The sequence below is a fragment of the Xiphias gladius genome, chromosome 21 (genome assembly GCF_016859285.1).
Source record: "Xiphias gladius isolate SHS-SW01 ecotype Sanya breed wild chromosome 21, ASM1685928v1, whole genome shotgun sequence".
Taxonomy (NCBI): domain Eukaryota; kingdom Metazoa; phylum Chordata; class Actinopteri; order Istiophoriformes; family Xiphiidae; genus Xiphias; species Xiphias gladius.
The window spans coordinates 29,968,315-29,989,998 of NC_053420.1; the positions used below are offsets into that span (position 1 = coordinate 29,968,315).

Here is a 21,684-nt window from a genome sequence, read left to right on the forward strand (position 1 = left end):
ATGTACACCCCTAGTTTACTTTTCATACTAAGGGAATTTTTGTCATTTTGTATTTAGCTTCCTCTTTTCTTATAAATTTGACACATTCCTCCACATGCATGACCGATTTATAAGGCAGGTTTTGGGGGGGGGGGGGGGGGGCTTGTTTGAAGCAGAAATTCTTGTAGGTTTCCTCGTTGTTGTCTGGGTAACACAGACAGCAGCGTCTGGGAGAGTTGGGTTGGGGGTTGGGAAATGCAGAGGGAGTGATGGAGCACGGTGAACTTCCAGTCAGAGGATGCAGGCCAAAGTCGAGAAGGAAAATCAGGAGCTTTGATAAGTTTTTTTCTTGTGTTTTACTGTAATTTTTCTGATCATTTGAGGTCACTGCTAATCTAATAAAACTTTAAAGTTCGGACTTCTTTTGACAGACAGCTCTTAAGTGGAACTGGCTTATGAGTTTTGTCACCACACAGAAACAAATACCACAACAAGTTAATGCATACAAAACCTATGGCTATATTTGTGTTATGGTATTTGTGCCTCCCTGCACGTTCTCTCACTTTTTGGTGCAACAACTGTGGTCTTATCTACAGGATATTACCATAGCTGTAGTTAGATGTGTCATTTCTGACGTTGACATTTTACCATCAAATTCACAAAAGAGGCTTCTTCCTTTTAATTGTTTAATAAAAATCTGAATTAGAACAAAGGACACAGAGAAAGTATAAAAGTGGAAAAGACAACAACCATACTCTGCGGTCAATTATGACATTAAACAGAAATCTGAGATCCAAATGTAAAACTGAAGTTTCCAGGCAGTGAAAGGAGTTTTAAAGATCAGACTTTCAATTCAGTCAGACAAATGTTCAGTGTGTCAGTCAAAGTGTAGTGGTCAAAAATGTTATTCATTCATTTTTTCTAGTCTGACTTAAAACAATAGTCAAATCCCCATACACACATCGAAACAGGTTTTGCTTGCTGGAATCATTCATCGTGTTCCTGCTGGACTTTAAAATATCACTTCCTGATGCACTTTCAAAGGAAGTCATGACAACATCTGCAGTACTGATTCTGTGGAAAAATATTTTCAAAAGTCTATCTGAAGCTAATATGAGGTTCACAAGTCTGAATTCAAGAATTCAAATCAAGTGAGTATCTTCTAAAGTCAGTCTTTGTAGTACAAAATTCCCTCAAGCCAAACATGTCTCAGTGGACATACAGGCACCTGACTGTTGTTTTAAGACAGAATTGAAAAACTGTGAGTCTGCCCTTTAAGATGATGAAATGACAACTCTGTTTTGTTGAAGGTACTATATGTAAGTTTTAACCATCCTTACATAGACTTTGTTAGCATTAACAGCTGTTTAGCCAGAGCTACTTCTTAATCCATCCTACTTCTTCATCCTCTAATGCTGAACTGAGGGGATATTGGACGCTACAGTGACTCACCATCGCACAGTGGTATTATGAGATGGAAAAGTAAAAGAAAAGAAGTGATAGAAATAGGAGCAAAACAAGAGTTAACATTGGCGTTGCCTTCCAGCGCTGGAGACAGCTCTCGGCAAATAAAGGAATGAACTTTTGATGCTGAAATCAAAACGTTTCTTCTAGCCTGGTAAGTAAACAGCTGTTATTGCTAACGTTGGCTTTGTAACAATAGCAAAAACTTACATACAGCACCTTTAAGTACTGTCCCACAAATTCCACTGCAGAGTTTAAAATGAAATAAAAATGAAAGATGCCAAAGATAGAAGACAGTGATGAGATCAGTGAGGTTATGGAATCCTAAAGAAGAGTCAGACAGTCATAGAGACAGATGACTCCAGCGTTCTTTTTGGTTCAGGGGGCATGAGATGGGGAGGGAGAGCTGTAGAGTGGAAACATGGAACCAGGTCGGCCTCAGTCTGTGGTGGTGCGGCGGTACCAGAAGCGGGCCCTGAAGTCATCACTACAGGTCATGAAGCCAGGATTGGTGGGCGAGTGGACGATGCAGCGGACGATATTGTTGTGTCCCAAAGACAGCAGGTTTTTCCTCTCGGCCGTGCGAGAGTCCCAACAGCACAGGCTGATGGTGCGCTCATCTGGCAGCAGCACGTAATCCTCCGTGTGGTTGAACACGCCCTGTGTGCGATGCATCTGACGGCCGCTCAAACCTGCACCTGTAACAGCAGAGAGAGAACATATCACAGGGTTCACTTCACCAATGAGACCATAAAATTGTAATCAAATCAGAGCTGACTGCCAACATTGAAATTGACAAGTCATTGACCGTTTGCTAAGTCCCATCCCTCCTTAGTTACTATTAGTACGCTTGTCAAACTTTCAATTCATGCACAACACATATGTCGTTTACCATGACGATGGTGGCAGATTTTCCTTTGAAATTCATAACGCTTTTCCAACCAGTGGGTTCTTGATTTCAAACATAGATAACAAAAGCAAGCTGCTCATTTGTAGGCACTTTATCAGCAACTGCAACTAATCAACAACTATTGATTTTAAGTTTGTGTGTATATGTTTTGGGTTGAGTCTATTTGTTGGTTTGGATTATCTGCATGCATTCAAACGTCGTATAGCTCCTGTAAAATGAGCTGAATCCATTGTGTCAGTGTTAATATTGCATTTTATTTTGATGTAAATGCCAGCAATACATTTGCAGCCTTTTTGCCAACAGCTTGTTGACATGTCTATCACCACGTGGTTGATATCGCTTTTGTCAGAAATTCCTGATATCTCGGACTCTGAATTACAAGTTTGAGGCTGACACAAACAGCAACTGGGTGTTTCTCCCACCCGGCTGCTCACAGTTAGAGTTTAAATGATATGACGTGAACATGGCATTAGCCCATAGATTGTTTACATCTGATTAAACCTGTAAGCACCAATCCCAGCAGGGTGCAGGAGGCAACCGCCCTATGGGGCGTCAGAGTTGTTACTCGCAAGTGGCTGTTTCTGGGACTATGGAAGGACGCGAGGAAAGAGAATTATGACGGAGATGATGCTGCAAAACAGGAAGATGGGAACAACAGAGCTGGGGAGCAAGCGCTACACTCGGCCCGCAGTTTAAAGTGCTATATGTAAGTTTTTGCCATCGCTAAATAGCCAACATTAGCATTAACAGCTGCTTATTTACCAAGAGCCTAAAGCTATCATTGCGTGTACAAGTAATGAGGTTAGAATACACCCTCTGGGAAGCGCTACTTCATCCTCTCATCCTGAACTGAGGGCACTATCACAAAGTGGTATTACAAGACGGGACAGGGCTAGCTGGTTAGCATGCTAACTTCAGTAGAAGAAAAGAAGTGATAGAAATAGCAATCACTATCACTATAGCTAAAAACTACACAGAAAAAGAAATTACGTTCGCAAATGCAATTCCCAGTTGGATGGTGGACAGAGCAGGAAACAAAGGAATTCCTGTGATTGACAGACAATACAAAACTATACACTATGCAACTCACAACACGTAAGGTCAGCTTGTGCGAATCACACAGCTGGATCACCTAGAGTTCAGCGGAGATGAACTGTACGTTTCTTCAATCAAAGGTGGAAAAAAATGAAAACAGAACCTTAGTGAACCTTTTTTACACACTGAAACTAAAAATGTTGCAATAGTCTAATCATCAGTCTCTTTTAAATTATATATTAGTCACTTGTTACGCAATAGCTTATAAAACCAGTTTGATGTTGTATAAAAGACTAAAATAAATTGCTGCTTTTAATGTTTTGTAGCTCACTTGATAAGGGTTTTGGTTTAAAAACATCAGCATGTCTACGTTGATGGGAAGCATACTAGATCTGTTTCCCCACTGTGACACCTGAAGTAGAGAACACCCTCTCAGATTGGACCGAAGTTGCAGGGATGCTCAGGTAACAGCACCCCAGTCTCGCTAGGACTGTTTCAAGCATCTGCCACCATGAGAGAGGGTCAGAGTCATGGTGGACACTTGGCTTCTGCATGTAATCGTTTAACTCATCCTTATCAGTCTTCAATATCAATATATATTATTTCTGGGGTTGCTTGGACGTGTTTAGTCTTCTCTGAAACTCCTACATCTATGCCGCCTTCTGCTCTTAAAGACTAGCAAAGCTAGTCATGCCAGTCTCCCTCACAACACTTCCAAGAAAACGCATTGTGGATTCAGTATAGCTGCTATTACAGCTAGGTTTGCATCTATTTCTTTTTCCCATGGCTGGATTTGGGTTCAAAGTAAGTGACACACAGTATCAACAAACATAGCAGCCACTGTTCTGCACTCCTTGGAATGCTGCAGGTGGTTGTTAATCAAGCTGCAAATAACTGGGTACTCCATAATTCTCTAGAAATCCCTGCGGAGTTCCAGATTTTGTGTGTTGCTGGATTTTGTAACGGCACAATCAGAGAGAACAGCTGTCATAGCCCATCTCTGCTCCAGCAGTTTGGCAAACATACCTACCACTGAGTTGTGGTGCACCTTGTACCACTGGATCACAGTTTATTTGACTATGGCCATTTGCTCTTGCTTCTGCAGCAGGCATGTCATGGCCTTGGTGCTGTGGTGGAAGTGGGAGAAAAGCTTGCTGCATGGCCCCACCATGCAGGTCAGTGTGAAGCACATCGTAAAACCATCATTTATGGCCAGCTGCAGGGAATGGGCAAAACGACATAGAGACTTCCACTCATAACATTCCTAGCTTTCCGCATGTTTGCTATATTATCATGCACTACAGCATGTTTTAATTGACATGTTTTAATTGACATGGATGTGGGATCACATTTACCACTAGTGTACCATGAGTATATAAGCAAGTGTTTATTGATATCCAGGTGTTGGTAGTAAGAGCCACAGAGATGACATTGCGAAACTTTCTTTTAATTACTGCTGTGTGGTCTAATAGCGCTTCTCTATCAGCGATGGTCTTCCGACATGGTATCTGCCCGGCCCAAGGTAGGAGATGAGATCTTTGAATTCCCAGTCTTCCACAACAGATGCTGGCTGCAGGTCCAGGGCTAACATCTACTCAATCTACACTCCCTCCTGACGGCGAGTAGCTTCTGGGGATTCCTTAAGCCTTGCATACATGGAACCAGTGCCGCCATTTTACCGCTCTGCTTGTTTACGTTTGACATTTTATTTACATCATGCCAGGTTTACTTTTGATAGTATCACTATGGTTATGAATGATTGGAACACCCGAGGTGTTTTTGGCCAAGTAACAAATTTCAGAATACAAGAGAGAAATGTTTAATTAAAAAAATTTAAAAAATCTGGACATTACCTAAATTATCATATGGTCAGCATGTACATGTGTACCCGTTCAGACGATTCGACCTATAATAGTTACAATTGCTCATCTATGATTGTACAACTCAAGTTCAGGGGAGAGGTTTAGTGAACTGTCAGTTATCGTACACAAAATGAAGCTGGGCAATTAAGAAGACCTTTAACAAAATCAACATTATGAATTGCTAACTAATCTAATTGAAGTCATGTCAGTATGTTCGGTAATTCAGGCCAACTGATACAGGATTGTTGAGGCCAACACTAGATTTCCTTTAACAAAAAAAAAAAGAACAAACATGTTACATTAACAAACTTTTTTTTCTTTTTATAAAGGATCGCTTACATTTGGTTATTAAACAATTGTGACTATAATATGTACTGAGTGGGACCTTAAACATTGACAAAAATTTAAGTTTATAATTTTTTTAGTTTTTAAACTTGTCAGCGCTTTCTGGTGGACAAACTCGTAATAGTAACACTGTTTGTAAATGATGAATGAAAGTATTATCTATGCTTTACAGTGCTGCTATTTTTTGTTGCTTCTCATCAGCTAACGTATATGCTGATACATAAATATTGCAATGAGCTGAAATCCGAACCCCAAATTACAACCGATGATTGTCAGTCAGCATATCCATTGTGGGTTCATATACAACAGTGAAAGTCAAGTATTGTTTCACCAAGCAGTTTAATGTGATGTAAGTAACCATGTCTGTTCAGTGTAACTGAAATAGAGAAAATGACTCAAGTGTCGGAAGAAATGTCAGCTGGGGCTGTGAGTACTGATGAGGAAGTGCTCACTCAGTTTGGTTTCAGTAAACATAATACGGAAGAAAATTAAACTAAATGGGAGGGGGGTTTCGCCAGCACTTCAGTGATTTTATCAACAAGAGCAAACTAAATTCTTTCAGCAAATGCACAGAAACAACAGAATAATGCTTCAAATATAAACAAAGTATATTCAATCGAACGCTCCTCAGCCAATACATGCACTTAAATGGCATAAAAAAATCTAAAGTTTAATGTGGTGAAAACAGTAAAGTAGCCGGCATTAATTTATAAATTAATATGATCGATTCTGACAATTGTTTTCCACAGCTGCTTTATATTGTATGAAAAGCTTTTCCTTCAGGTCATTAAATCCCTGCAGCCATCTGAAGGCAGCAGGACACGTGTTCATTAATCTGCAGCCTCTTACATACTTTTCTTCGGACTGGTCAGTTAGAACATGGCATTCTGTCTGTCACACGGGAGACATCGGATTACCTGAATTCTTTAACCATGTGCATCATGAGACTTCTTTCCAACTTTGCAGTTTTTCAGCGGTTCATTTTTATTCTTGAAATGTCTAACAATGCTAATACTGTTGCATCACATTTTGCGATATGATGGGACAATTTACAACACGAGATAGAAGATTTTAGAGACAGCAGTCTGTTATACAAACTGCAAATAAATGTCACAACATACACTAAAATGTCCTACAGTTGGAATAAGATTGGAAGCTAGGAAACTGGTATTTAAATGTATTTATACTTATTTTAAAAGTTGTAATAGATGTGAAACAAAGCCTATTTTTCTTTTAATTCCTAGTTTAGAAAGCTAATTTCTAAAATGGGTTTATGTTAAATAAATGCTTTTCATGGTCGTAGTAAAGGTTAGGGTTTGATAGCATTTTATTAAATCTGAATCGAGTTGCAAATCTGCTTATCGAATCAATTCAATAAACCTGTCCTGACTAATTTTCCTTTTACTGTGAGGGGAAACTGGCATTAGCTCCTCACTGGGAGGCTGTGCTACATCTGCAGAAGCTTAAGTAAAAACAACACAGTATAAATGTTATTAGTTCTACTTTATCATTCAGTGAATACACTTGCAGTAGGCTGAGGACTCGCCCTTTTTAAGTTACAGTGCGTTCAGGAAGTATTCAGACCAATTCACGTTTTTCCACATTTTGCGGTTTTGCAGAAAATCGCGAAAACATTCGTTTTTTTCCCCCTCATCAATCTACACACAATGACAAAGCGAGAGCAAAATTTTAGAAAATTTATGCAAATTTATTAAAAAAGGTAAAACTGAAATATGGCATCAAAAATACCACAACTTCTTACATTAAAATGTTGAAGTTGATGTTTAAACAAAGAACTTGTTGTCTCCTTCTCTGTGAGTATCCTCCCACAATTGGTGATCGGCACCTACTACCACTACCACTTACCTCTTGTACTGCCTTGCCGATCAGGAATTGCAGTCAAATTGGTGACACTCCTTGCTCTGTTAGTGCTAGCGGTGGAAGCGGGGAGTAGCATTGGTCATGTCACTAACGGGTGATTTTTGCTGCTCCGAGGTCTCTACAGCCTCTAACAGGAGCAGCGCTAAAAACTTTTGAATATTGTTCACTGTACAGCAGGTTAAGTCTTTGAAAATCAAATGTCCAATGCTGTTTCCATTTTCAAATTGTTAAAAAAAAAAAGATTTTATTTTAATTGTGACTTGAATGTTGCTTGCACGAACGGTTACATTGTTCATATTGCATTTTAATTTTCAAATTTGAATCAACATTTGAATATTGTCCACTGTACAGTGGGTTATGACTTTGAAAATTAAATGTTTAACAGCTTTTCCATTTTCATTTTAATATGGTCATAGAACGCCCATATAAGAATGTGAAAATGAAAAAGCAAATTGTATAATTGCATTTTCATTTTTACTCAAATAACACATTCATATGTCGAAAACTATGATGCTATTGTGGAATTAAATTTCATTTTCAAGTGTACATGATCATTTTAATATGGTCCCCTATAGGCCTCCACACTGGAGAGCTCAAGCTCATCTCTTGTCAATAAACACAAACACTGCTAGTAGATGAATTAGGGAGTTTTCAGTTTCTGCCTTGTTTTTTGATAATCTAGCCTATTTTGTGTGTTTGTGTGTGTTTAATAAAGGCTTCTTAAGATAAAAAAAAAAGTTTTGCACATGTGAAAAATGTTTTGATATTTTGCTCTTCTTGCATTTGTGCAAGAAAAATACTCAATTGTGAAAGCTTACAATAATAATCACACTGTTTATCTTTTAAAAGCAGAAACAAAATATATGTATCACTTGAACTCCCTCATGATGTATGGACCGATGCAATGTTACCAAATGAAAAGCCTCAGAGTGGATGTAGTAGCTAAACTGCTAGAAACAACAGGCTTAATTTCTTAGCCAACAATGAAGACTAGTTGCTGATTAAGATAATGCAGAGACACTGGAAGGTTATACAATATCTGGGTGAGGGTTACTAACCAACACTTATACACCAGAGAGTGCAATTACAAAGTATTAAGATGGAGATATGTCTTTCATCATTTCCTTGCTCTTCATTTTCTCATATTGAATTGAATGAAACAATTAAATTAGGTTAAGTGCTTGCTTTCAGCTTTAAAAGCATTCCCTGGTGTTCACATCCAAATTGGATGAACAGTGTAGGATCATAGTCAATTCTTAAGGATAGTCCCCCATTATTAGAACAATGCAGCATCAGCAATCCTAAATATACAGCCTATGGATGTCCCAATTAGGTTTTCCTGGCCCCAATCAGAGTCCTTTAACATTAGCTAGGTCTCCATCCAAATGTATTGCGTATTTTAGAAAAAAAATCTGTAAAAGAAAATGCAAATGAATATAGGTTCAATCCACTACCTTTATGTGAGGCGTTGGTGTTGCTAAATGTCAAGTCATGTGCAATTAACCCATTGCAGAAGAAGGCAGCAAAACAAGATGACTTAAAAAGAGCATCAGTCAAAATCAAACAGAAAAATTTAGGAGACACAATGGAAATATGACATTTATGTTTATCTGAAGTCTTAATTTTCGGAAGGTTAGCCATTGCTCCACAAAGATCTGATGTTATCATGTTTTGCTGTTTTTCATCTCTCCAGTGAGGTGGAAGCTTCAATGATGTTTAAAAGGTATAATCAGCAATTGTAATTTGTGCTCATGCACGGGACAAGGAAAAGAAGAAGAGGGGAAATGGGGGAAAATGGGCATTGGGAGTGAGTGATACTAAATCTGGCACATGCTAACTATTAAGGGTGGATAGTGCCAATTTAAGGAATACCAGGGGAAAGAGAAGGAGCAGTCTACCCTTCGCCACCACACCGTGTGGAGTTTTGAATGGGGAATGATCGGCACTGCGGAAGAGAGACCAGCGGAGATGTTAAGTCGAGTCAAAGAAAGGAACGTCTGCCAGCAGCGGGATGATGGCAGCATATACTACACAACATGATCGCATTGTCAAGAAGGAGAGATGCCTGACAAACCGCCAAAGAGGAGAGGATCAGAAGAACAAAAACTGAAAGAGAAATGCTATGATCAGGCAAGGGTGAAGAGCTGCGTTAGCATTGGTGAGGCAACGACTGAGAGACCTCCAAGAGGTGAAACTAGCATGAACACGAATGCGGAAGTTACTCTGATTCTGTCTTGACAGGTGGGTAACCTTAGTTTTTCTATGTTGCCTAGGGATATCCGGCTTACTCTTTAGTTTGCCAAGATATGTTGTTGGTGTGATGTTAGCTATAGTAGTAGGCGAGTTGTGAGTATCGCCGTATGCAGCTGGTGTGCTGGCTCTGGGAAACCGTCTTATCCTCTCTGCATGTTAGCTTTGCAGCAGCAACTGTAGCGGACAGGGTTTGCTTTTTCGTTGTTCATGATAGGCTATTTGTCTGTAAACATGAGAAGGGTTGTATAGGCACTAAAACCTAAAAAACACACGTTTGCTACCACAGTGGTTTTATTTCGATTGATGCGTAGTTTCAAATGATATGCCAGGTAACTCTACTTTCCTTGTTAGCTTAGCTAACGCTCCTCTCTTCTGTCACTGTGGTTTTGTAAAAACAATCCTAACAACTAACTCTCACTTGTTTTTACCCCGTTGTGTTTTGGTTGCTGTTTTTGCATGTCGTCTGATGACATTTTATATTATAAGGTTTGTTTGGCTTCAGCTATGAGATAGAGTATCCACTTCCACATCTTATAAGATACTCTGGATTCTTCCACTGCGTCGTTGCCTTGGCAATGTGCATCCATGAATTTGGGGGGCAGAGCTTCTGAAGGAGCACTGAAGGGAGGGGTGTATTTGTTCTGCTTTTGAGGACAAATATCAACAGTCTTTGTCCAGAATCACTTACTCTTTCTTAAAGTCACGTTTCCTGTCCAGCATGATTTATTCGCTAAGCCTGTTTCCATTGCACTTTGTTGCATTTCGCTTTTATTGATGCACTAACTTTTCCACCACTTATCAAATTTTTTTTTTTTTTTTAATTTTTCTACATTTCCAGCCAGGGTTTTTTAAATAGGCAAATTAAAAATACAGATAAAAACAGGTGGATGTGAAAAATGTCATTGTACCCAACAACTAGTGTGCAAAAATTTCAGCTAAATTTTCGAGTTGTGGAGACTTTAAAAAAGGGGTTGTGGCCCTAATAAACAAAAAAACATCTCTACAATTTAACTATGATCTTCAGGACATACACAAGAGGGATGCATAAATGTTACTTGTATGTCTTGTACATTAATGCATCCTTATGGTCCCCCTAAGACTTACAGTTGGCCCAGGAGAGAGGATATCTGTTGGGTTTCTCTTGTGAATATCCTGAAGATTTTTGATGCCTTACTTACACTAACTGGCAGGCAGTATATATTGCCTCTGGATTTAGAAAAGTACGTCATTGCATTGCAACTCTTAAAGTAGACACTATTTCTTCAAAGCTTTTAATTTTGTGATATTGCCTTAGAAATTTTATTTTTCGGCACTGTAAATTTTATTCCTGTTCAAGCTGGTGTTAAGTCATAGTTGCAGATGTTACAGTATCACTGAAAACAAATGTGACAAGAAAAAGACATTTACAGTAATGAATAATAATTACCTACAATATCAATACAGAATTTCTAGTTAAAGGATAACTCTATTTCAATTCTATCTTACTCTAATCAATATAAAAATATAAAAAAATATCTGACCAAACTCCAAACTGCTTCACAGCAGATTTAAAATTTGGGTTTGGAAGCTTCAGTGACAATTAGCCGCGAATATTCAAAGCTTCACTGTGCGCCGTTGGGGTGGAGGGTGGGGACGAGGACAAAACTTGGACTTTAACGTTATACTTACAGGTTGCACTAACATCAGCCATAATAGAGAAAAGAAAAAGACAGCTAAGCTGTTACTCAGTTTTTAGGTGATTTGCTAAACTCGTAGATTTGTGGTATGCCAGTTTCTTTTGGCATATCTGGCAGTCGACTTTTTCGGGGTCGTCTTGCAAATTTGGAAGTAATTCTGGATGCTTGACTTTTTGACATCTCTCTAGCGTAGTTGTAACTTGTAAGCCTGTCCCGTGTCAAAGTCCCCGTGTCAGTGCCGGTAATGTTAGATGAGAGCTGTGACGCACAAAATTATCATTAAGATTAAATGACCATGTCTAACAATAACTAATAATAATTAATGTTGATGCAGAATGAATAATGTTGAATTGATATTTCTTATTTTGTGGGCTGTTTGGGATTTTTGTGGTAATACAGTTTCAAGCAGAAATATTCAACCCCCCAAAGATTTTAAGGATTTATCAATTAAAGTTCTCTCAAAGAGCAAGATTCTGCTTCGGATGACTTCTTTATGAATTGAGTGATACATAAAATAAAAACAGAAAATGCACGATGTAGTATTTGTGTGTAACAGTACATTTTGTTAAGATAGCCATGTCACAATTATTCAACCCGTATATAATATTGTTGTTTTCAAAGCTGTCGTAAAGTTTTTATGGCCTAAAGTGGAGTTGAAACATAATTAAGCCTTTGGGAACTCTATAATTATCCTTCATTTGCTTCAGCTGTGATGCATATATAAACCCCACCCACGAAGGTTTGCAAGGTGAGTTGCAATGATGACAAATGAGCTTCCACAAAAGCTTCACACCTGAAGGGCCTTGGGTATAAGAAGATTTCCAAAAAAAATAATATTCCAAGAGACACCATTGGGAGCATTATAAGGAAGTTCAAAACTTATGGAACAGCTGCAAACCTGCCTGGCCGTGGAAGAAAGCCCAACATTTCATCGAGGGCCCTTAGCAACTTAGTCGGAATAACTAAGAGAATCCCCCATGTGACTGCAAGACACCTACAGGATGACCTGATGATGGCTGGTATAGGTTCTTCAGTGGCAACTATAAGATGTGTACTGAATAAAAAAGGACTTTCATGGCTGTTTGGACATATGGACCAGCGGTATGTCTGGCGTGCAAAAGGCCAGGCTTATCACCAGAAGAATACCATCCCCACGGTCAAGCATGGAGGTGGGTCATTGATGATGTGGGGCTGTTTTTCTGCGGCAGGAACTGGCAATCTTGTTCGTGTACCTGGAATCATGGATTCCCAGAAGTACCAGGCCATTTTAAAGAGGAACGTAATGCCTTCTATTGACAAATTAAACCTTGGCGATCACTGGACTTTCCAGCAAGAAATTGATCCCAAGCACACCTCCAAGTCAACCAAAACTTGGTTGAGAAAATGATCCTGGAATCTCCCGGAGTGGCCTTCTCAGTCACCAGATTTAAATACGATTTAAAATCCCTGGTGGGATTTAAAGAAGACAGTTGCAGCACGGAAGCCATCAAACATTACTGAGCTAGAGGCTTTTGCACGTGAAGAATGGGCAAAGATTCCGGTCGAGAGGTGTAAGAAGCTTGTCAGCACTTACCGAAAACGTTTGTTAGAAGTTATAAAAGCTAAAGGATGCATCACAAAGTACTGAAGCTAGGGGTTAAATACTACTGCACATGCACATGTGTTAAGAGTTACATTTTTTATTTGAACTTCAAAGTTAAGTCAACTTCTGCTGTCAAAATAATTCAAATATGTGTCAATAAATATTTTTTGTTGTTTAATGAGGTTATTTGTCATTTATTGTCATTATCTTTCATCCACATCACTATAATGTCTTTTAGGGTGAGGGGGTTGAATATATCTGAGTGCAACTGTATGTAATAATTCAAAATAAAAAATAAAAAAAATAAAAAAAAACTACAGCATTCCAATACTATTTTGGATATTCTTTACCATGGCAACAGTACAAGCTTTGAAGCTTTGAAGCTTTGAGGCATACAGGTCTGCCCTAGTTAAAATAAAAGCACTTCTTCAATAACTGGCTAGACCATTTTGGACAGCAGGGGGCACTGTTGTCCAAAATGGTCTTCATAGACCATAACATCCTCAACATCAACCCTCAAATGCCCCCAATGAATGCCAATTTAGTGAGGATTGGTCAGTGCAATGGAAACTGGTAAAAAAAAATATTAGGTTGAGAAAAAAGATTTAAGGTCAAAAGGACAATTTATGTTTGGCATCATGTTGAGTGCATTGCACACTGACATGTCATAAATACATTTTCAAACGCTGTTTTTGCTGCTACAAGTGCAATAACTGTACTCATGCTTCTAATACTGCTGTCTGCAGACACAGGACACCTTATCCTCCATAGCATTACATCCCTTCAAGTGCATTTTTTCCATTTATTCATTTCAACTTCTGCCTCTCCTCGCTTTATTTGTAATTATACTTGGCTCAAAACACTCTATGCCATTAATTTTTGGAGTACATAGTATTTAGTACCTTTTTTTGTTTTTATGCTTAAGTTTGTACCTAGTAAATGCTCACAATGTGGTTAGTTTTATGATTACATATCTATACTAAGCATCTGTTTTTGTACTTTTTTGCTGATATTACAATCTCCCTTCTTGGATGAATAAGGCTTCTTATCTTAAATTCTTTTTTAAAACTAAATAAATAAATAAATTGTCATTAAATTATATATTTTTTAAAAATCCAATACTTTGTGACTATCGCCTTGTCTTAAAAAATACATATTTCCTTGTTTCTACCAGTGCCTGGTAGAAGCGGTTGTGCATGGCAGTGGTGGGTGGGGGTCTTTGAAGAATGGTCGAATAGTTCCCAGTGAATATCAAATAGTATTTTTGTTTGAAATGCCCATCCCTAGCAGCTAACATACCTTAACTGCCTGGATGGAAAACCATCCCCAAACTTAATTTTAGTGAAAAATCATCTCATCTTTTGGGCCACTGCCCAAAGATATACCCTAGGCTTAAGGACCCTTTATCTGTTTGCTTCTTTCCTACTCTCTGTGCTCACATATGTAGTAATTTAATACAGCTGAATTCCCACTAGAGCTGTTCTCATTTACATGTTTTTTCTGTTTCTCTTGTCAAACTAAAGAAAAGGTATTATATAGTGACTGAAATGCGTCCCATTAAGACTAAATGTTAACCAGCAGTCACTTCCAAACCATTTCCAAGCTGCTCCTGGTTTTATAACTGCAACGTCATCTGACAAACTCACCATGCACATATGATTTCAGTTATATTTACTTGTAAAATGATCACTCAGAGAAAAGGTTAGACGCTCAATCACATCTTTATCAGCTGCCGTGCGGTCAGTTGAATGGGATGCATAGATAGGTGCGCCTGCAGAGGGATAGCCAACCTTGCTCTTGCAGGGTAAGACTGGCGACTCTCTTCTACAGAAAGTAGCTAAGGTTTGTCCGAAAAGTCACTCGATTTTTCGCTAGGTGCTTTTGTGAAGAAAATTTGCTAAAAGGGTGTGAAAAGTTGGAAAATCCAGCAACAAATGCGCTAAATTATTAACACTGCCTGTAAACACGCCCCTGATGAAGCAATAGACACTGTCGGCACCTATTCATTTTGAAAGAGCAACGTCCAATGACTCCAGCACGTAAGTCACGCAGAATTCGGCTGACCAATAGTGTATCTTTTTCACACACTCACTCACTCACTCCAGGACATTCGCGTTTCTAAGGCTGGTCCACTGTTTTGCATTAGATGATGAACAATGTTCCAACACTTAATGAATCAGAACACTTACTAACTGAATCATCTGATAGATGTATGGATAGACTCAAACCCCTAGTAAAGTCTGTCACTTTGAGCACTGTGTCCCAAAAAATCTTGAGGGTTACCTTTTAAAATCACACTACGAAGTTTTATTATATATATATACACACACACACACACACACACACACACACACACACACACACACACACCTTTTGTTCTGCATACACTGTGGTTCTTGTAAAACAAAAGTCATCTTCACCTGTGTACTTGACCAGTGTTCGGCCTGTAGAGATCTCCCACAGTTTCACCACGGAGTCTTTGCCACTGGACAGGATGTATTTCGAGTTCTTGGAGAAGATGGCAGAGCAGACCTCTGCCCCATCATGGGCCTTCTCGAAGGTGGTCACACAGCGGTTGGAGACACCATCCCACAGCTTGATGCTGCCATCCTTGCTGCAGGTGACGTAGCTGTTGGCGGTGGGGTTGTAGCTGACGCCGCTAATGGTGTCTGTGTGCTGGTCCAGTGGGTTGCAGGATACGAAGCACTGGAAGGTATTGACATCATAGAGACGGAGGGTGGGGTGCTGCGTTCCCACCAGCAGGAAGTCACCTGATGGGTGGAAGGAGATTGAACGCAACATTTCTGCTTCCTATAGAGACACAGATGAAGACAGGATTATACTGTAACATAACTTTAGTAAAAGCCAAGAAATGCATTGACTGACACAAGCAAAAATATTTTTGCCAGAGTAGTTTTAGATAACTAGTTACCAATATTGAAATGTTCTCATTTTCAGCCTTGTTCACATTTGCTGAGCAAACTTCTATACACCAAGACAACTCCACATTTATCAGATCATTCTTATTTGGCAAAACATATGACAAATTGTAAAATTGAGAAATTCTGCCAACAAATTCTGACCTGTATATATTTAAATGCTCTTTTTGCAGAGGGCTTTGAGTAGTCAAACAGTTTGAGGGTGTAATCTCTTGAGCCAGAAGCTAGAATCTGTTCAGTCGGATGGAAAGCAAGACAGGTGACTTCATCGACGTGGTCATACAGTGTCCGAATCACAGGGTGATTCTCCATGTTTTGCTGCGCTGTCTCATTCATCATCACCTGACATAAACAGAAAGAAAAGTAAACACGAGCTGCTGACTTCAAAACTTCCAGTGTACCGATATTCTTCAACCTGCCTCACCTCAATGGGCATGGCGCTCTTGGCCAGCATGCGCTCAGTATCTAGGATCTTGATGGAGGCATCAGCAGAGCCAGTGGCAATCAACTGGCCGTCACGACTGTATGTGGCGACACGGCATGGACCCTTATGAGACGTAACATAGCAGGTCTCATACTCTGATGCCTCTGGAGACATGGTCTGGACATCAGCATCGAATTCCAGATCAATACCCACTCCAGGTGCCACTGTATCCGAGCGCCCGATGGCATACTGAACTGCACTGTCATCATTCTCCATCCCTGAAAAATATTGGAAAAATGTGCGCTTAGGGCCACTTAAAGCCACACTGCACAAACATGAAGACAAAAAGAAAACACTTACCTAACTTTGCCAGCTGCATCAGCTGCTCAGAGGGCGACACTACGCTCTGTGGTTTGACCTCATTGATGAGACTGTTGGCAATGTTGGTGTATCCATCGTAGAGCAACTGGCTTATGATGAGTTTGTACAGGTGCTGCCGGTCCTTCAAAGTTGGCTTGGGACGATACATGTTGGGTCAGTGTGACCAGAACCGGACCGTCAACACTGACAAATTAGCTGCTGTAACAAAAGACAACCTGTCAACAAATAATCGCCTGACTAGGTTAAAGTGCTGTTACGTTATCTAGGTTTCTCAAGACGCCAATGTTACCTATAGTTAATGCCTTGTTGCAGCAAACTGCTTGTTTGCAAACTGCTAGTTTGCTACCATATCTAACACAAGTTCCAAGCACATACCCTTAACTGTGTGTAACTATGCTACTTTTATGGCCGGCTACGGCGAATGAATGGAACTTGTGCTTAGCAGTGCTGCTAAAAGCGCTAGCTTCGTTGCTACAGTTAAGACAGAGCAATAACAACTGTACGTTAGGAGCTGGTAAAACCCTTAACTGGTTGAGCGTGTGCGCTATTCAAAAACAACACTGCGTGCTATGGCTGTGGGTGAAATATTATTGTCCGTTTTTCATATCAAAACACAAAATATCTACCCTTCTCCAAAGTACCAATGGCGCTCCTGGACAAAACGTGCGTTACGCTGCACGTATTTTGCGTCCTACGTCACAACATTGAAAACCTGTACAGAATGAAGTTGCTTCATGGCGAACAGAATTTTCATATTTAGTTCATCATATTGTTAATAATTAAACTTTATTGTGACGCCCCGAACGGCCAATGCGACGTTTAGGGGAAGGAAATGGGAGCCCTGTAGTGACTAAAAAAATGCATTAAACACTATCAGATTGGTCCTCTTTGTTTTACTCTGCGGCACAAAGTAGATATGCTTCTGAAACAAAATAAAAACAAAGGAAGTATTCCGGTGTTACACCGGTCTTTTTGTCATTAAGCCAGAAAAAAAAAACATACTCTCTTTCTTTCTTTGCTTCCCTATGCACAAAAAACAGCAATAAACTTAACCCATAATTATTGCTGGTAATAATTAGTAAGAATCAATCAACAATTTTGAGAAGTGACTGAGTTAAAGCAGTCTGATTTTTTTTAAAACAAAATTTAGAAAGGTTTAGAAAAAGTTTAATATTTTCTCTCTCCATGTTATAAATTTTAAGGATTTGCTGCTTCGCTGTGCTGTGATATATTTTTAAAAAGCAATATGAAGAAGTCACCTTGAGATCTGGGAATTTGACTGGTTTCTAACATTTCTTAGACTAAATGAGTAATTTAAAAACAAACAAAAAAAAAAACACATATAAATGGATAAATAAGATAACCTTTAGTCAGCCTGGCTTTAAATGTGTCCAGACCAAGGTACCTTTTAACCTTTTGTTTTTTCGGGACAGTTGACACAGGCAGAAACCCAAAACAGGTTGTTTTTTGTTTTTTGTTTTTTAATTTTTTTGCAAATTCAGCTGTATTTCTCGTTTTCCGCTCTTACTGACAAAACAAATGTACCGCTCGGTGGCTGCGGTCGAAAAGTAAAGAAAATGAGCTGACGTTACCTACGTGGGTTTCTTTAAATGGTGCTGTCGCACGGAGTTGTGGGATGGCATTGTCTCCTTTACTTTCGTGACGGGTGGTCTAGTGTACCCTAGGCCAAAGGAGATAAGAAAAGAAGCACTAACGAACCTTTCCTTAGCAATTAGAGAATTCGACCAGCTCTTATCGTGGCTGCCATTTAGATACTTCCGGGTCATTTCACTCAGTTAGGAACCTTCCTAATAAAAAAAAAAAAAAACCACAAAAAAAACCCCTTTTCAACCGCAACCAGTTTTTTGTTTTCAAAATAAAGGTTCTACTTCTTTGTCTTTAGACAGTGCTATATATATACATACATACATACACACACACATACATGTTACAATCGCAGACCATACTTGTATTGGCAGCTGTGATGCCCTTTAGCCGTTAATAATTGATGCTCTTACTGAGAGGTGTCGCACATAATTTTGTTTTATGACCTACAATGACAATAAAGATGTTTTTCATATCAAATGAACATGCTGTCTCTCATTTTCAGGTCTTTTCATGTATGGATAATAAAGCAATGCAATAGTGTTTTATTGTATTGCCTGTTCACGTTCAGGTGATTGACCACAACACATAATGTATGTTTTGAAAAAGCACTTTAGTAAGTTTTCCTCAGGATGTATTGTGGACAGTAGTCTGTTATTAATTATAAGAAAGATCAGTGGCATAGAACCAAAAGAAAGCATGCCAAGTGCAGCTACAAAAAAAACCCAGCAGGTGTCGCACTGTGTAAACCTCATCATCAATAGGTTTGTACACTCAATTTCTCAAAAATAAATAAACAAAAAAACCGAAGACAAACAAACAGGCAAACAAAAACAAATAGGCATCTATAGATAGGCAATTATGCAGTACATAATCTACAGAGACAGTCGGCATCATATGAAGCGTCAGCTGTTGTCATCCTTTTTCCAGTTAGAATCAAGCTCTCACTGGTCCGGATTATCAGCCTCCATCAGCTGTGATCACGTGGAGCCACTTGATAACTGGCAAAACACATTCAGTGTAACTCTGCAGACTGGTTAGAGATTCATCCCACCTGATATGGTCTAGTAAAAAGAAACCCCTGGTTTTCATGTCTGCTATGTGTATACTTAGCCAAATCCCTGATTCAGAAAAACAGGGGCATTGGACCCTTGTAGCCCATATATTATCATTTAGCACAGTTATGTCTCTACCTGCTATCCATCCATACCTTATCTGATGCGATTTTGAAATTCAATGAGGATATAATATCTAGGTATGTGTATAAAGTAAAATTGAGTATCTGTACATTTGCCTGTCTGTGAATATTCAATTGACACACATATTTGATGTTGGAATTTTTTTTTTTTACTGTGTTACACCAACCCCAATTCTACCACATAAATAATTTCTATGTGTATGTAAAAAAAAAAAAAAAAGAAAAAAAAACTTATTTTACTCTTGATATGTAGGCCTAACCTCATGTCTCCAGCAGAGGGTACAGAAGTACTGCATCTCAAAGAAGCAAGGGAAAAAATGCTGTCAGCTTCTCCTCAGGTTTTGATCCCAGCTTTGTTGATGTAATAGCACTCTTGGCTTTGAATTTTTTAGCTTAAAAATGCCTTTTACTGAGCTACACACTGACAACAGCAGCTAAGACTGTGTTATAGAGTACAACAGAGACAATAATTATGGTTTACAGTTTAACACTGACAGGTAAATACACCGTGTTTAGCAGCTGGTGGTCATGGTGTGATTGGTAGTGGTGCTGAAGACAAAAAGTGGGGCACGAGACTGCTATTCTTTAGCCACTGAAAAGGCATAAGTGAACATGCAAGTGATTGCAGGCCTCCAGCAATTCCACACCCACCCACATACAATCTCTCAGCTGTCACTTCCTGTATTGTGGCCAAAAAAGCCAGAAATGTGGTGTAATACATGCAGATGGATGATGGTAGCTTAGCCTGTTACAGAGATGAGCCTATTCAAACCATACATCTGTCATTTTTCATTTCATGTGCAAAAATGCAGCAAGGGACCCATTCAGACACTAATGAAGTAAGCTAGATATTTCCCTTGGGCACTTTCAATCTAGAGCCATAACTTGAAAGAGCTTGTCTATTGCAGAGTGAAGAGGCAGCTAACATCATAGCACCTCAAAAATTGAATCTGTCAATGAAAGGTGAGGAACTAATACATGTCTCAAGTCACAGAAGATGTGTTTTAGTTGTGGTTCCTGCATAAAGACAGCAGGTGTAAGCATTGTATTAAGAGATGTTTGTGACTACGGAGCCCATGTCAGCTTTAGTGGTGCAGCTCAACATGTGTCTGACAGGCCCACTCAGTTCCTAAAAACACGTATACAGCTTCACCCACATGGATACGTGTCTAAATAACAGCTACAAAACTGTTAAGTTCCTTGAATAATGCAGAGGTTCAGCCACTGGGAGAGCAGGATGAGTAGGAGAACATATTTTCTTATTCTTTTGTCACTGCTGACCATCAGATGTGAAACTTGACTCCAGCTTGTATCCTAATAACCTGAGTAACATGACCACAAAATCAACTATCGACAAAATTAAGCCCCTGCTGACTGTTTCGGAGGAGGCATTTGTAAAAACTGATACGCTGTAGATTACACACATACTACAAAATTTAAAACATTTCATCTGACTCAGTCTTCAAAAATGTGAGAATGCCTGAAACTATGCCTCCACCGTGCAGGACTGTGCGCTATGTACAGACAGTAGAAAACATGTGTGGTAGGAGGTGTCTTGTTACCATGTCAACCCAAACCATGCTCTCAGCAGACCGGCCTGCAGTTGCCTTGGAGACCAGCGAGAGTCTCTCACAGTGAAATGATATAAAAACTATTTGTTTTTCTTACAGCAGATGTCATCTGATAACCACACAGTCAATCCCACACAATGACATATTGTTAAAAAAACCAGAGCTTTGAAAACATCACTAACATCAAACGGTATTGAGAGTAGAAATATTTTTTTAAAGTTGTTCATTTATTTACATGGAAAAATAAAAACAGAGTAAACCAAAAGCTGCTATAGTCGATAATTTTCTTAACGGTGGATCAAATTATCCACTGTAAAGTTAAAGTGGTTGCTTGTAGTGACAAACCCCCGAGAGTTAACACCCTACTCTGCAGTTTCACTTAGTTCTATGGAGGAATTTAGGTTCTTCCAGCTCATTGTTTTGGTTTTACAGGGGCCACGACATTAATGTTTCTTTGAGTCTCACCATGTTCATTAGAGATTAGAGAGCTCAAAGAAAGAGAGGTAAAGAACTAAAAGAAAAGTGAATATTGGACTTATAATTTTTCCAGGTGGCCATAAACACAATGTCAAATGAATG

At 39.1% G+C, this 21,684-nt stretch overlaps 1 protein-coding gene across 9 annotated transcripts; it reads right to left on the reverse strand.

Annotated features, from left to right (window-relative positions):
- Window positions 1–657: 657 nt before the first annotated feature.
- On the reverse strand, window positions 658–18,506 carry cstf1 (cleavage stimulation factor, 3' pre-RNA, subunit 1). 9 transcript variants are annotated; one of them, XM_040116261.1, is made up of 6 exons: window positions 18,328–18,506; window positions 16,711–16,926; window positions 16,351–16,628; window positions 16,071–16,268; window positions 15,408–15,798; window positions 658–2,141 (listed from the first exon to the last, which is right to left on the reverse strand). In XM_040116261.1, exons 2-6 carry the CDS (start codon window positions 16,877–16,879, stop codon window positions 1,882–1,884), a joined length of 1,296 nt encoding a protein of 431 aa, XP_039972195.1. In that variant the 5' UTR covers window positions 16,880–16,926; window positions 18,328–18,506; the 3' UTR covers window positions 658–1,881. The 9 variants fall into 9 exon arrangements, with proteins under 9 accessions (XP_039972195.1, XP_039972190.1, XP_039972193.1 ...); XM_040116256.1 differs by having other exon boundaries at window positions 16,711–16,929; XM_040116259.1 differs by having other exon boundaries at window positions 18,324–18,506.
- Between the last annotated feature and the right edge of the window lie 3,178 nt (window positions 18,507–21,684).